This window comes from Phacochoerus africanus, chromosome 3 (assembly GCF_016906955.1).
Source record: "Phacochoerus africanus isolate WHEZ1 chromosome 3, ROS_Pafr_v1, whole genome shotgun sequence".
Taxonomy (NCBI): Eukaryota; Metazoa; Chordata; class Mammalia; order Artiodactyla; family Suidae; genus Phacochoerus; species Phacochoerus africanus.
Genome location: NC_062546.1, coordinates 203,947,062 through 203,962,746, shown reverse-complemented (window position 1 = coordinate 203,962,746; position 15,685 = coordinate 203,947,062). Strand labels below are relative to the sequence as shown.

The 15,685-nt window shown below is 64.1% G+C and overlaps 1 protein-coding gene across 6 annotated transcripts in view; it reads left to right on the top strand.

Annotated features, from left to right (window-relative positions):
- The window catches only part of HDAC4 (histone deacetylase 4), a 240,276-nt gene that overhangs the window by 181,014 nt on the left and 43,577 nt on the right, over positions 1–15,685 (top strand). For 3 of the 6 annotated variants that reach the window (XM_047773944.1, XM_047773941.1, XM_047773942.1), the window contains 5 exons: positions 1,424–1,540; positions 1,747–1,942; positions 5,804–6,042; positions 12,210–12,464; positions 12,992–13,178. In XM_047773944.1, the coding sequence (XP_047629900.1) occupies positions 1,424–1,540; positions 1,747–1,942; positions 5,804–6,042; positions 12,210–12,464; positions 12,992–13,178 (994 nt within the window). The remainder of the gene's footprint in view (positions 1–1,423; positions 1,541–1,746; positions 1,943–5,803; positions 6,043–12,209; positions 12,465–12,991; positions 13,179–15,685) is intronic. The other 3 variants (XM_047773943.1, XM_047773946.1, XM_047773945.1) reach the window with 1 other exon arrangement.

The following is a 15,685-nucleotide window of genomic DNA, read 5'->3' as shown; positions in this document are numbered from 1 at the left end:
GTTTTTAACCCGGAAAGAGGCTATTTTTTAAGGCACCCTTGAATCATTACTGTGTTACTATGTGAAAAACCTAAAGCCTAAAGCCTTTGCTGCAGCCACCTTCCTGCAGCTAAACTTCCTCCCAAGTGAGGACACAGTCCTTCCTGCGTTGCCGGGGTGGCATGAGGACAGTTTGTCAGGTGCAGCGTGTGACACCGTCGAGCCACCCAGCAAGGCAGGGAATGCCTGCGCCCCGCCGGGGGCGGGGGAAGGGTCCACCTTCCCGGGGTTCGGGGGCAGGGGGGGAGCCCTTTCTAGCTGCGCGGTAGACCTTCCGTTATGGCTTACGGGAACCTGTCATCCCTTTCAGCTCACGCCTCTGCATGTTTTTATCTTGCAAATGAAGTTTTTGAGCACCCAGGTGTTTCCCATCCTTAATTAAAAAATCCTTTGGGGGAAGAACTAGGAGAGACTTGGTGACCTGTCCGTCACGAAGGTGACTTTCCGCGACCCCCCAGCCGACGTCAGGGCACACACGCCACCTGCTGTTGCTCGTGGTTGTGTGCTCTTGGTCCCCTACCGAGGGGAGGAGACAGTGTGAATGAGACAGTGTCCTTTTAACAAAGGACATGCCTTCTAGAAGCAAGACGATGTGAAATGCCACAGTGGTGCAGGTCCTCGGGGGCTGCTGCTTAGCCCCACATGGTAAATAAGATCCCCAAATTCCTCTAGCCTTACTTCCTAAGAGGACACCCTCAGCATGGAGGGGAGGGGTCTCGGAGCAAAGATTGGGTCTGTTTTAAGGCTTTTGACAAGGAGCGCCGAATCGTCCTGCAGAAGGAAGGCACCCATTTACCATCCACCCGGCAGCGTGTTTCCATCTCTCTCGATCACGATGCTGTCGTCCTTTTCAAAAAATCTTTGCCAACATGATCAATTTCAAAATACATTTTTAGATTTTTAGATAGGTCTTTAGATTACAGGATGGTGCTGAATTTTCTTTCCTGAGTTTTTTCTCCATGTTGGTTCTTCTTTGTCCTTCCTCATGAATTGTTGTTTGATCTGTGTGCTCTTTATATATTGGCCTCTGTCTGTACTATATATTGCCAGCCTTGTTGTCAGCACTATTTGCCTTTTATGTGAGGGGATTGTTTTTAATCATCATTTTCCTCTCTCGTTCCTACCTCTCGTGTTATGTTTGGAAAGACATTCCCAGCTCTCAGAACATATTTTTAAACATACTCTCCTGGATTTATTCTGGTAGCTTTAGTGCGAATGAGCAAGTTAACTAAAAACAAGCAAGAGTGTGACGGATCGTGAATCAGGTTCTAATGCTGTGGACGGCCGCGTCTGTCTCGCTGCTGTCACTTGTCAAGACAGTTTTGTTCAGGCGACCGCAGGCCTGGCCTGCAGGCTGTGTGACGGCCGTGTGCTCTGTCCACAGACCAGCTTGGCTCACAGACTCGTGACTCGGGAAGGCTCCGTGGGCCCCCTCCCCCTCTACACGTCCCCGTCTTTGCCCAACATCACGCTGGGGCTTCCCGCCACTGGCCCTTCCGCGGTAAGTAGGCGCCCACGGGTCTGTGGGGTTGGTCGGGGGGGGGGGGTGCTATCACTGGCCCACCCCTGACTCCCCCCACCCCCCGTCCCATTCTGCCTCCCCAGGGGGCAGTGGGCCAGCAGGAAGCCCAGCGGCTTGCCCACGGGCCTGCGGGGGTGGGGGACGTTGTCACCCTGACAGCCCCCTGTCCCGCTCTGCCTCCCCAGGCGGCGGGCCAGCAGGAAGCCGAGAGGCTCACCCTCCCCGCCCTCCAGCAGCGCATCCACCTCTTCCCCGGCACCCACCTCTCCCCCTATCTGAGCGCGGCTCCCCTGGACCGGGACGCGGGGACGGCCCACAACCCTCTCCTGCAGCACATGGTCCTCCTGGAGCAGCCGGCCGCACAGACACCCCTGGTCACAGGTGAGTGCCCTCCAGGCCCTGCTGGGGTGGGCAGTTGTGGGCTTCAAGGGGGCTGGTGAGGCGGCGCCCAGCACTGCTGTGCACACCCGCTCATGCGAGGCGGTGGCTCCTTGGACCGCGTCCACCTGCATGGCAGGTGCGTGGAGTCGAGTGGGTCGGCCGCCCCGATGCGCCAGCCGCTCCGTGCAGCCGAGCCAGCTCTGCTGGGCGGTCTGTCCCTCTCAGTGAAGTCACCTGACGTGCGCCCTAAGGGATGGTTGTATTAGAAGGACCCGTGGCAGGGAGAGGCGTTACTCGGGTGACGGAGCCCATGGGCTCCCTGGAGGCGAGGAAGCCTCCATCCCACGGCCAGGCCCCGTCTGTGGTGCTCGGCCTCCCCCGGGTCTTGGGGGTTGACCGAGTCCGAGTAACCATGGGGCAGCCCTGACCCCGAGCCCTCCTCGGCCATCTGTGCCAACAGTCCATATGGTTGCTCTTAGTTTTATGGGGCTTGGCCTTCAACCTCACTCTGTCCCTCCCCCGCCCCCGCCTGTCCTTCCTGGGGTCTCGGACCCCCCACCCCACCCCCGCCCTGATCCTGGGTCTCTCTTGCGGGAAGGCCCCTTGCATGCAGTTTCACTCCCACTGCATCCTCCAGCTCCGCTCAGGGGCCCTCCGGGGTCCAGAGCGGCACCATCCAGGGTGGCCGTCCACATTTCAGTTCCAAATTAAGAGCACAGGGAAAATTGGTTCAGGCCCACGTGTGACCCAGAAAACGCTCCCTTGGCTGCCAGCCTTGGGGTGGTAGGCACGTGGAACGTACCTTCCACACAGAAGGTTCTGCTGGGCAGCCTGGCCTGGAGGGAAGCCGTGGCCCTGAGCAGGCAGCCACCTGCCCGGCCTCCCAGCGCCTCCTCTCCACACAGTGTACGAGGCTCCCTTGGGCGGGGGGGCCGACACGGGCCCTCTGGAAGCACCCTCTTCCCAGAGCCCTCTCAGCACTGGGTCCGGCTTGCATGCACCCACCTCCCGCCGGGAGCCCCGGCCTTCCTCCTGGTCCTGCTGCCGCAGTGCAGCTTCTCATGCTCCGTCTCGTCTGCACCCTGGCCACCTCCTCCCTCCCCCCCCCCACGCAGCAGTTGGTGCGTGGTGGGTGCACAGATGTCTCTGCGACTGGACCATGTGCCAGGCGGGGTGTCTGAGCAGGGCCAGGGAGGGTCACTCAGCACGGGTTTGCTCTGGCGGGTTCTCTGAGGTTCCCGAGGGGTCGGCCCACAGCCCTGCCTGTTGGTGATGGTCTCTGTGGACAGACGGTGTCCGAGCTAGAACGAGGTCCTTTCACAAATGCCTGGCAGCAGGTCCCTGCTGGGGAAGGTGCGGGGTCCTGGGTCCACGCGCTGCCTGCTCAGAGCGGCTTGTGCATCCTCGGTGTCAGAAGCTCTGGGACGCCCTCGATAGACTGGAATCTTCCCCTGAAAGGAGCAGAGGGCCCTGAAATGGTCCCAGGTCGAGTCTCCAAGCAGCGGGCCCAGGCCGGATGCTCAGGGCCAAAAGAAGCTGTGTTTGCTACTCGCTCTAGTCCTCCCCAGGCTGGACACACGTGGGCCAGGCACGTGGAACATATCTTCCACATAGAAGGTTCTGCTGGGCAGCCTGGCCTGGAGAGAAGCCGCCACCCTGAGCAGGCAGCCACCTGCCCAGTGCATCACCCGTGGCCGGCGAGCAGAGCTGTCAGACCGGTGTCTCCTACTCGCCAGGCACCCCACTCCCCCGACCCACGGAGAGCTTTGCAGTTGGGGCTCATGGAGAAGGTTGGGTGCTGGGCTTGCAGCAGGGTGCAGTCAGGGAAGGCTTCCTGGGGGCGTGCACCTTCCCTGAGACTTTTGTAGGAATCGCAGGTGAACAGGTGGGATGAAGGGCCCAGGAGAGAGGCAGGTGGGGGCGCCTGGCGGATGTGGCTGTGTCACCCAGGCTTCCGGCCACTCGGCAATGTGCTGCGAGTGTGGCCAGCTCCTGGGAACCTAGCTGGCCATCCCAGAGCTCCCGAGTAGGCTGACTGACTGGGCCAGATGGGGCTTGCAGCCCGGGATGCTGGCCAAGCACCCAGGTTGTGCTGCTCTGCAGCCAGAGCTGCGGAGCGCCAGTTGAGACCTAAGTCTCGCTTGGTTTATTCCCACCTGAAATGCTTGACAGATGTTGGCCATGGCTGGTAGGGCAGTGGATTTGTAAGACCTCAGGCCGCAGGCGTTGCTCATCTCGGGCAGATTCCTGCATCTGGACAGCAGTAAAACGTCCGCCGCTGGCCTGGTGGAGAAACACCATCTCATGTGCCAGCGTGGACCCCGGGGAGGCTGCCCCTGCCCCGCCACCCCCAGCCCATCCCCCAGGAGGAACAGAGCGTGTGCCCGGGGGGGCGCCCTGGCACGTGCTCCGTGGTCAACGTGGCTCCTTTCCCGGGCCTGGTGGGTCTTCTGCCCATGCTGCGGGCTGGAGGAGCGAAGCCCCATTCAACCTTCCTGCCGGCCTCTGCAGGCAGCTGGGCACCTAGGGCAGAGTCTGATCCTAATCAACTGAGCCCTCGTGCTTAAAAACTTTACGGTATGTACCGAAAAGCAGCCAGCTGTGAGGTGTCATCCCAAGCCCTCGTAATGATGGGGTATCTTAGGCACAGACGCGCCCTGGCCAGCCCACGGTTTGCCGCTAGAAGGCCAGAGGTCCAGTTCTCAGCCGTGCTGATCGGTGCCTTTGTCCCTGAGTGTGGTGGCCCCGCGGCTTCACACTCTGCAGGCACTGGAGTGACATCCGGGCTGAATGGGATGAGGGTGAGAGCTGGGGCAGAAGCAGACCAGGATCCCCCAAAGGGCCCCCGACCCGGGCAGCTCCGTGTCCGACCCGGGCACTCGCCCGTCAGGCCCTTCCGCCATCCGCCCGCGTCCCTGGAGCACAGCGGCCTGTGTCGGGTTAGCCGAGAGCTGACGTGGTCAGGGCACCTGTCTCTTCTCCCGGCCAGACGCCCCGGTCTGGGGTCATTGTCAGCCTGGGATGCCGTTAGCGTTTCTCCCCCTTCGGTGGCCAAGGAACAGACGCTTGGGGGCTGGAAAGGGCTTGTCTTACCCCTTTGCTGGTGGAACCAGGGGACAGCGGTAAACTCTCCAAACTAAGGACCTGTTTGAAAGACACCACCGACGCCTGCAAGGGAGGCAGGAGGGAAGATGCTGAAGGAGGTTGTCCGCCTGAGGAGGTTGCTCTGTAAAACAAGATTCAAACTCAGATTCAAACAAGATCCTCTCCTGCCCGTGTAGACGCTCAGTTCCGACTCTCGGTCAAGGCAGGGGTGGGTGTGGCCGCCCTTTTCCTGGGCAGCTGAGGGCAGACCCTTTGCTGGAAACAGAGGTTGACAGTGGGCGTCAGAGGGGCGCGCGGTGTTAACGCCTCTGCGTGTAAAAGGGCCTCATCCCTGAGGGCGTCGCTGTCTTCCTCGCGCCCTGCTTCCTGTGGCCATCAGCGAGGAGCCTTCCAGAAGCCTCTGGAGCCACCGGAACCACAGCCCCCTCCTCGGCTGGGCCTGTGCGTCTCCTCACCCACAGTGCTGTTCGGGCAAAGCTTTTCGGCCTTGACCCCATTGAGGGCAGGTCGCTGGGGCCACTCAGACCCCGCTTATGGCTGGACCTGGCTGTCAGGAGCAGTGGCCTCCAGGGGACGGCCTCTGCATGAAGCCGGGGCCGGGAAGCTCACCGGGCTGGAGCAGGCCCGGCAGGCTTCCGGGAGGCGGTGCCGGGCTGGCGGGTGCAGTCCCCGTGGTCTCCAGCCGTCACTCACCCGCCCTCTCCCTCCTCTCTTCTTCCTCTTCCCTCTGCGCCTTTTCCTCCGTATTATCTTCAGACTGGTATCTTGCAGGCCTGGGAGCGCTGCCTCTGCACGCGCAGTCCCTGGTGGGGGCGGACCGCGTGTCCCCGTCCATCCACAAGCTGCGGCAGCACCGCCCGCTGGGGCGCACGCAGTCGGCGCCACTGCCCCAGAACGCGCAGGCCCTGCAGCACCTGGTGATCCAGCAGCAGCACCAGCAGTTCCTGGAGAAGCACAAGCAGCAGTTTCAGCAGCAGCAGCTGCACCTCAACAAGGTGGGTGCCGGGTCAGTCCCCGCGTCAGCTGCACGTGTCTGTCACCAGGCGGCTTACTCTGCTTGCTCCCCCCAGCTTCCCTGAGCGTCTTCGGGATGTTCATTTTCCTCGGCAAACCCGCAGCAGGCCCCCAGCGGTGCAGAGGCGTGGAGCCCCCAGCCCCTGGCACCTGCACTCTGCCTGCCCGTTGGAGGGACCTTGTGAAGGGGCTTATGCCCCAGGGCGTGCCGGGTCTCCATCCCCCGCCCAAGTCTGGGGGTCACAGCCCGTCTCCAGGGGAAGTTGTGGAAAGGTTAGCACCGTTTCACTGGTTGTTAAAACAGGAAATAAGTCATTCTCAGTAGCCGTTTTCAACTCTGACGTGTGAAATAAAGCATCTTTGTGTCGGAGAGAGTAACACACGTGCTTTGGAATGTGGCCCAGGGGCTCCTGCGAAAGTTAAAGACCCAGTGGCCCGATCCCCCAGGACCTGCCACGAGAGCTGAGTCCACAGGCCTGGACCATGTGCTCCACAGCAGCACTGCCCACAAGGGGCTGCCCAGGTGCCCACCAGACAGTGAGTGGTCAGCAGGACGTGGCATGTCCCCACGACGGGATGTTATCCAGCCACAGAGAGCAAGGAAGCGCTGACACAGGCCACACGTGGGTAAACGCGAAACCTGTACACCCATGAACGAGTGCACCCGGTGCCGAGTGGACCAGGCCAGACCCAGACACCGTGCGTGTTTCCATTTGCCCGAAAAGTCTGAACCCGCAGCTGCGCAGACAGCCGGCGGCGGGGGCGGTGCCAGGGGCTGGGGCACGGCGTTCTCTGGAGCCGACGGAGGGGTTCTGCCCGCGGACTGTGGTCGTGCCTGCCCGGCTCCGTGCACGTACCGGAAACGACCGCGTTACACGTGTAGGCCTGAGTGGTGTAGCACCTGACTCACCTCTCAGTCAGGCTGTTAGGACAGGAGAGGCTGGGAAGACGGGCGACTCGGGGGCTCTGAGGAAACCGGAGCGCTCCGGCGGACCGGGAGCAGCAGTCCTGACTTTGGACGTGGGTCCTTCCGCGAAAGCCCACCTGCTTCTTCCCCTCGTGCAGGTGACCCCGTCACCTGGTCTGACTGGTCGGATGCCTTCAGCTTCTTCTGCCTCCCGGGGAGGGGAGGGTGGGGAGGAACTTAGGAGCAAGGGGGTCGCGTGGATGAGACGCCGAAGGATCAGGCATGGGTGCCCGGCATGGGTGAGGTGGCACGGGGCTGGGGGCACTGGGTGTCACCACTCTAGCTGAGACTCTGCCAGCCCCTCGGTCCCAGCCCGCCCTGGGAGGTGGGCAGAGGACACGTCTTTAAAGAAGTAGCATCTTCCCGCCTCGTGCTTTTTCGCTTCTCGATGGGCCCCTGGCCCCCGTGACAGCCGCTGCCCAGTGCTGTCCTCGTCCTCGTTCTCTGTCCATCATGACCATACCCGCCCCTCACTCCCCAGCTCACGGCTGGGTCCCCTGCTGGGACGTCCACCCACCGGGGTGGAGTTTGCCTTGTCCCTGGATAAATCCCCAGTGCTTGGCACGCCCGGCCTGTGGCAGGTGTGAGTTTCTGGCAGAGTGGCCCTTGTGGAAGTGGGGCCACTCCAGCACTGAGCCCGGCTCAGCCCCCACAGGGGCTTCAGGCTTCGACTTCCTGATGCCCAGGACAGGGGCGCCGCCTTGAGCCCATCCCCCCAGACGGGGGCCACTGTGGCCCAAACCTGCCCACACGCTTCCCATCCCAGGAACCCCCCCCCAGGCCCTGCTCCTGCACGGCCAGCTGCCCAGGCCAGACGCTCAGGGCAGGCCAAGCCTGGGCCCTTGCCCACCAGGCACTGGAAAACAGCCTCACCCCATGGCCCAGAGCCCCCTGGCCCCACGGGCTCCCCTACCAGACAGACAGCACAGGGCGGGGTCAGGACGGGGGGGGGGGAGCTGCCCAACCCGGCCCCTCGCTCGGGCAGGAAAGGCACCTGCTCACTGCCAAGAGTCCAGGGCACCTGACACCACCTTTCTGACGCCGGCTGCTTCCTCGCTGCTGTCTGAGCGATGGAGGGGTTCAGGGAGGTAGGAGGCACGTCGGCCCGCGTGGGCTGTCCCTCTGCAGGACCACTGAGGAGCTGGCTGAGCGCCCTGGGCTTGTCCCCTGGTCGGGTAGCCAGGGACAGCCGACTGAGACGTTTGCACACTGTCCAGGGAGCTGACCGTCGTGTCCACTGCCGTCTAGCCGCGGTATTCCTGCCTTTCGTCTTGGGAGACTCGGATCCTGCTGGCCCAAAGCCCTGGCTGCCGGGATCACGGCCATTCCAGGCGTGTTCACGGCTCGTTCAGCCTCAGCTCTGAATGTGAAAACCGGGCCTCCTTTCCTCGGGCGGCCTCGCGAGAGCGTGTCCGCCAGCCTTTACACACTGGTCTGTTCCCCACTGTGGTTTGGCCCTGGACACTCGTCTTTTAGGAACGCTGTTCCCGCATGGATTTCCACCTGTTCACGTTTAATGGGTGGAGGGGACGCCTGGGGCCCCAGAGGCCCAGCCGATCGGTGTGTCCAGCTCACTGCTGTGTCACTGCCAGTGTCCGCACCGTCACACTGGCCCAGGACGGACCTCGCTTCCCAAGGCCTACCTCCCGTCGTTCACGGAAAGAAGTGGAACTCAGCCCGTAGACCACGTACCGACGTCCAGGGTGACACCCCGGCCCTGATGGCCGGCTCCACGCCCACGGTCACCTGCCCGCCCCGAGGTCCCTGCGGGGGCCCAGCTGCCGCTGTGGCGCTCTGAGGGGCACTTTCCAGGGAAACAGCTGTTTTCCAAATGTCAGCCTCGTGCACGACGCCTGCAGACAGGTTCTCCTCCAGCTGGACCCGCATCAGATCAAGGAGGCTGCGCGTGGCATCAAGGGAACGACCGATGAGTCATAAGTGCCTTTCCCACCACGTTCGGTCACCAGGTTCATCCTGGGACTCGGCAGACACAGCTATGAAAGCCACCCCTCTCCTCCCAGGCGCATGGCTTCCTGGGCTCCGGGGACAGCGTGGTGCTGGCGCGTCTGCCAGGCTGGGTCAGGCGGCCGCAACCAGACCAGCCCTCGGGGGGTCGGCAGGAGGGCCCCCCCGCACTGCCTCCTCACCCCTCTGTCTGGTGACGTCCAACGAGGAGCACGTGGAGTCTCCGTGTCCTGAGGCTGTTCTGTGGTGTGAAGTTTAAAGGCGAGAGTTGGAGGAGAACGAGGACTGAGCGTCTGTCCCCCGAGGGCACCGTCCCGTGGCCCCTCCTTTTCTCCTCGGTGATCGTGTCCTCAATTTTGCCACAGCCCGGCTTCCTCCGGGACAAGGACCCTCTGCTCCTCCGTTGCCTCTCCCTGGCGTGTTCACCCCTGGAGCAGCCCTGGCGTCCTCGGGAGCGGGCACACCTGCTGGGGACCTCCCTTCAGCAGCCTCCCTGGCACTGTGACACCTGCTCCCACCGTCTGGGGACCTGGCGCCATCAAGTCACCTTCAGGGCCCCCCCCCCCCGCCCCCGCAGTACCTGCTCCTCGGCCCTCAGCCGCCCTGGCTCCACAGGCCTGGCCTGGAGCTTCCCTTTTCCACCTGCCCGGTGCCACCTGACCGTCATCTCCAGCCCCGGCCTGCCTCCCACTTCCCTCACTCAGTGCCCCTCACAGGTCACCTCGCACTGGGGTTCCAGCCTCTGCAGGCTGGGCTCGTCCCCACGCTGCCCGCCTGTCCCCCTCAGCGCAGCAGCTGTCCTCAGGCCCCCAGCCCGGAGTCCCAGGAGTCTCCGTGTGCACCCAGACCCAGCCCGTCTGCTGCCCTTTCGCCCTGCTGCTGGCTGAGCCCCCAAAGGTCATTTCCTTGCAGGCAGCTGCCTGACCCTGTTCTCAGCCTGAGCCTGTGGGAGTTTGCCCCGGAGCAGAGAGGAGCTTGCCTCCTGCTCTAAGCGTCTGCTCCTCGGACTGTCCTCGGGGAGCCCCAGCCCCGCGTCTTTCCCCTGGTGGCCGTGCCCCCACCCATGTGCACCCCGCCCCTGCCCCCTGTCCCACCCCCCGACCCCCACTGTGTCCTCAGCCTCCAGCGCACAAACCTGTTCCCTGAGGGCCAGGGCCACTCCCATAGCTGCCGGCCCCCCTTCCTGGCTCCCTTCCCATCCCTCTGCTGTCACAGCCATCCACTGGGTCAGTCCCACCCTGTTCCCCGTCAGACTCTGCATCTGGCCCTGGGGACAGCAGAAACTGTCCCCATCATCAGCCCTAAAGCCCAGGCTTCTAGTGCCCTGCGCTGAGGTTCCCAGGCCCCTGGGACACGGCGGGGCCTGGGAGAGGCCCAGCACCCTCTGCTGGCGGAGGTGGGTCCCCCTGTCCTGTCCCCTTCCCCACTTGGGGGCCATCGGCTGTCCAGCCACGAGGCTCAGCACAGGGCCTCACAGGCTCAGATGTGCGGGGAGACGGTGGGATGGGAAAACCTCAAAGTCATCCTGCCGGATTCTCAGCGCCTTTGGGATGCACTGTAATCTATCCAGGCCCCTGGGTGTGAGGTGCCGTGTATCTGTTCCCCTGAAACGGCCCTTGGAGCCTGTCTGCCCCTGCCCCGGCCCCCGCTCCCTCCCCACTGGCTGCCTTGGCTTCGCCCCATGCGGCTCTGACCTACCCCCGCTGCCCTGGCCACCTTGTTTCGCTGGATCGGAACTTTCTGGTGAGAAGCTGCCGGAGGCGGCGGACGTGAGAAAGGGCCCGGCGTCCCCAGAGCTTGGCCTTCACCGTCTGCGTGCCCCGGCGTGTATTACAAACAGTTTAAGGGCCGGTCGGTAAGATAAACACCAGCGGGTCTACCCGCTCGGGGCCAGGCCCCCACCCGTCCCCGGCCTCCTTGCTCCCTTGCGGCCCCGCTTGCCCTGAAGCCGGCCTTGCTCGCTTCTCCGCTTTGACCCCCACTCCCTGGAAGCCTCCCTCTCTTGCCGCGTCACGCGGGGGAGCTCGTGATGCACAACCGTCACGTGCTGTGTGGCTAAGTCAGAAACGGCCGCGGACCTCCCGTGAACTGCAGGCTCCAGAAGGTGGATGTGTGATTGGCAGCCGCAGAACGGCAGTGACTCCCGGTGTGGGCACACGTGGGAGGGCCCCCGGGAAGGCCTGGGGCCTGAGAGGAGTCGAGGCGTCCGCCCCGAGCCCAGGGGGCTGGGAGGGAGGGGGCGTGTGCTGACGCCTGGACGGCTGGAGCGTGGCGGAAGGGGGCGGTGATGGGTGGACAGGGCAAGTTCACGAGGCATTTCGGGAGTGGCACGGGGCACGGTCAGCTGGGCACCTTGAGAGCTGTCACTGCCACACGGGGCTGGAGAGGGGCCGCGGGAGGCCTGGCTGTCATGTAGCGGGGAGACGCAGGCTTCCCGAGGCAGGACGGGAGCAGGACCGTGAGGGTGGGGAGACAGCTGAGATGAGCAGGGCTGGACAGGGAAGGGGGTGGGTCAGTGGGAGCCGGGGCGTCCGTATTGAGATGCCCAGCAGGTGCCAGGTGGTGGGTGTGGAAATGAGGAGCCAGGTCTGGGCTGGGCACCTGTGTTTGAGGGTGGCCGGCAAGTGGGATTTCCAGCAGAGAAAGGAGCACGTTGCCAAGGAGTGCGGGGTGCCAGGCAGCAGGCAGGGTGGACTGGGGACCGAGGGCGAGCGGGCCGAGAAGCGGGAGCAGAGCGGGGGTGCCACCTGCTGCCCCCTGTCTGCCGGGAGGCAGGGTCCTCACCGCAGCCCAGACTTGGCAACAGGTGCTGAGAGGCAGGCTTTCGGGGGGTGGGGTGGGGGTGGAGGAGGCCCAGGTGGTTTCTCCTGGCGGCTGTGGCCGTGAAGGAGAGAGCTGGGGGCCTCCCGCCTCACCCCGGGCAGGTTGACACCTGTGCCTTCCGTTGCACTTTGCTGTGCCTGGCACACAGGTGCTAAATAATCAGTACCAGGTGGGCAGTGTCCTTCTCAGCACCGTGGACAGCGCCTGGCACCCGTGCACGCGTGCATGCGTGTATGTGACAGAGAGAGAGAGCCCGCAGCCCAGGATAACAGCCTCCCTCTGTGGTCGCCCCCCTTGTTCCCGACACACGGGCTCTGTGACGAGCCTCCTGTCCCACAGCCTCTCACCCCGCGTCCTTCGCGCTCCGCTCCAGCCGCCCCCTCTGTGTTGCAGATTCTCCCCAAGCCCAGCGAGCCGGCCCGGCAGCCCGAGAGCCACCCCGAGGAGACGGAGGAGGAGCTGCGGGAGCACCAGGCCCTCCTGGAGGAGCCCTTCCTGGACCGGCTCTCGGGGCAGAAGGAGGTGCACGCACTGGGGGTGCAGGTGAAGCAGGAGCCTGTCGAGAGTGATGACGAGGAGGCCGAGCCCCCGCGGGAGGCGGAGCCGGGCCAGCGGCAGCCCAGGGAGCAGGAGCTGCTCTTCAGACAGGTGAGCCGCGGGGCGGGGGCTGGGGGGCACAGTGCCCTCCAAGGGGGTTCGGGGGTGTGCCCTCCACCCCCGCCTGCCCAGGTCCTCACCTGCCTTACCCTGCAGACAGAAGAGGTAGACCTGGGGTGACGCCCTTCCACAGCGGCGATGCCTCGGGGTCCTGGCCCCTCACCCACTGTGGTGCTTATGCACCTGCTGTCTGGCTGAACGCAGGCTCTAGACTCCCTAGGGATGTTTTTCCATCAGGTCTGTAGGCTACAGATCAGCACAAGACCGATTATTGCATAACAGTGCGGAGGCAGAGGGGGACTGATTTATTAATTGATCAAAAACACGGACAGTGTTTGATCAGACGCCAGGACCTTTAGGGGACAAGAAGGCAACAGTGACAGCCCCACAGATGCAGAAAAGCAGCATGCCCAGGTCCCCGGGGTCGGGTGGAGGATTTGGGAGAAGGGGACACACAGAGCCCCTCGCCCGGAGGCGGGAGACGCCCTGAAGCGACAACGTGGCTGTCTGCCCCCCAGCAAGCCGCCCTCCTGGAGCAGCAGCGCATTCACCAGCTGAGGAACTACCAGGCGTCCATGGAGGCCGCCGGCATCCCCGTGTCCTTCGGCGGCCACCGGCCTTTGTCCCGGGCACAGTCCTCCCCCGCGTCCGCCACCTTCCCCATGTCTGTGCAGGAGCCCCCTGCCAAACCGAGGTTCACCACAGGTAAGCTGGGCGGCGGCCGGGCGGGTAGGGGAACAGGGATGACCTGCGGTGGCCCCTGGCTGCTGTGGGAGCAGACGGGAAGGGGAGCCGCTCTGTGGCCTGCACCGGCCAGAGGGTGAGGTGTCCGGGCCAGCATGGTTCCAGGGCCTTCCCAGGCCACTTCCTCACTCCTGGCCCACCTCCTGCCCTCGGCTTAGCACGGGTTGGGGGAGGGTGGGCAGAAGAATCACCGACGCCCCTCCCGCCCCCATTCTGGGGTGTGTCCTGGGTCCGGAAGCCCACCTGCTCTTCCCAGAGACTCAGAGGCTCCAGAGGACAGCCCCTCCTCGGGCCTGTGGGGCCGGCGGCTCCCCGTGCGTGGTCAGCCTTGCCCTTTCTCGTCCGTCCCCTCCCTGACCTGTGCCCTGTCCAGCGTCTTGCCTGCGAGGCCAGGCGCCCCTGCGGCATCCGCACGGCTGCACGTGGAGCGAGCGGCGCGAGGCCAGCCCCGGCCGCCTGCTCTCTGCGCCGAGCTGTCCTCCCTCGGGCTTCCATCCGCCTCACACCGCCCGCCCTGCCCGCGCCGAGCCAGGGACCAGCGCGCTGGCAGGACTCTGCCTCCGGCCGGGAGGCGCTGCCCGAAAGTCGAGGCTGAGAACCGTGGTGGAGCGGGGCGGCCTCGGGCTCTGGGGTGCTGGACTTGCCGTCGGGGCTGGAGGCTGCTGCCCCTGTGGCCCCCGCTGCCCGCTCCTCCCCCCTGGGACGGGAGGGCAGCCAGGAGAGGTCCCCACGCTGTCCTCATCTAACTCATGGGCGCTTCTTTCAGTGACAGATTAAGAAAAAGTTACTTAAAAGTGCAAGTGCTTCTTCCTCCTTCAGGCAGTTCTCACGGAACGCCCTGGTGTGTGCGTGCACGCTGTGTGTGCAGACGCGGCCACGTTCTCCCGTCAGGTCTTGGAGGGATGCTGTCCGCATTCAGGGGAGAGTGTACAGTCCTCACCCAGAATCTAAGTGCTTGCTTTTGGGAAAGAGGACCGGGCAGCTGCAGAGCGTCGCTCACAGGGTCAGCAGGTGGTTCTGCCTCAGAGTCCGAGTCCTTGGCCACGGGCTGCAGTGAGTCTGTCCTTAGAAGGGCGCAGCTCAGATGACAAACCCCAGCCCCAGGACCACAATGGAAACGCTCCCATGTCCCACGTGCCCCCTGCGTAGCCAGGGACCCCCACGAGGGAGCCTTTGGGCCAGCCTTGACGTCCCGGCCACCTTGATGGACCTTCTTAGTTTGTCTACCTTATCCAGCCGAGTGCGTGGCTGTGTCGTGGCACCGACGGGTCTCTGGGCTGTCCACATGCAGAGTGTACATGTGTGTGCATATATGTGCGTCTATACATTGCTGTTACAGACTACCATGCATGCCCCTGTGCAAACGGGCATCTCGCCCACATGCTCATGCCCTGATTGCAAGTTTGGTGTTTGAGCGGCGGAAGCCTGTTCACATCCTGCTGCTTTTCACCAGAGGTCCAACCACCACCCCCTGCCTGGTTCTGCTAGCGTACCCGGAACCCTCCAGGGCAAGGGGACTGACTCCTGTTGGCCTGATTCCTGGGAGGCTGAGTGAGGGTTTCCAGCGGGGTCCTGCAGAGACAGGCTCACCTTGAGGCTCGGGTCCCCCCGGAACCCTCCAGGGCAAGGGGACTGACTCGTGTTGGCCTGACTCCTGGGAGGCTGGGTGAGGGTTTCCAGCGGGGGTCCTGCAGAGACAGGCTCACCTTGAGGCTCGGGTCCCCCCGGAACCCTCCAGGGCAAGGGGACTGACTCGTGTTGGCCTGACTCCTGGGAGGCTGGGTGAGGGTTTCCAGCGGGGTCCTGCAGAGACAGGCTCACCTTGAGGCTCGGGTCCCCCCGGAACCCTCCAGGGCAAGGGGACTGACTCGTGTTGGCCTGACTCCTGGGAGGCTGGGTGAGGGTTTCCAGCGGGGTCCTGCAGAGACAGGCTCACCTTGAGGCTCGGGTCCCCCCGGAACCCTCCAGGGCAAGGGGACTGACTCCTGTTGGCCTGACTCCTGGGAGGCTGGGTGAGGGTTTCCAGCGGGGTCCTGCAGAGACAGGCTCACCTTGAGGCTCGGGTCCCCTTGGTGAGCAGTGTTGCCTCCACCTTCCAGGATCGGAGGGGCCACGGGTGTGTCTGACTCTGGCACTTGATCTCGGCCCAGTGCTTCCTCCTTTTTCCGCCTGAATGAGCAAGTAATTAGCGACAGATGCCCCTTATCAGACCTGCCTGCCACCGTCCTGACCCAGGTGTGTGAGGGGGGTATGCACAGCGCTGTGGCAGGGACAGCAGGACACCCTCCTGGCAGCTGTCACCAGGGGCCAGCAGGGGTGCACCCTGGAGGGAGCTGGAGGCTGCAGTACCTGCCTGCCCCCCTTTCCCAGCCACGTCCCCAGACACGTGGGTCCCAGCCCCTTCTGCCAGCTTCAGAGTGACACCAGTCACTGGCGTCAGCTGGGAGTCGCCTGCAGCGGAGCCCAGG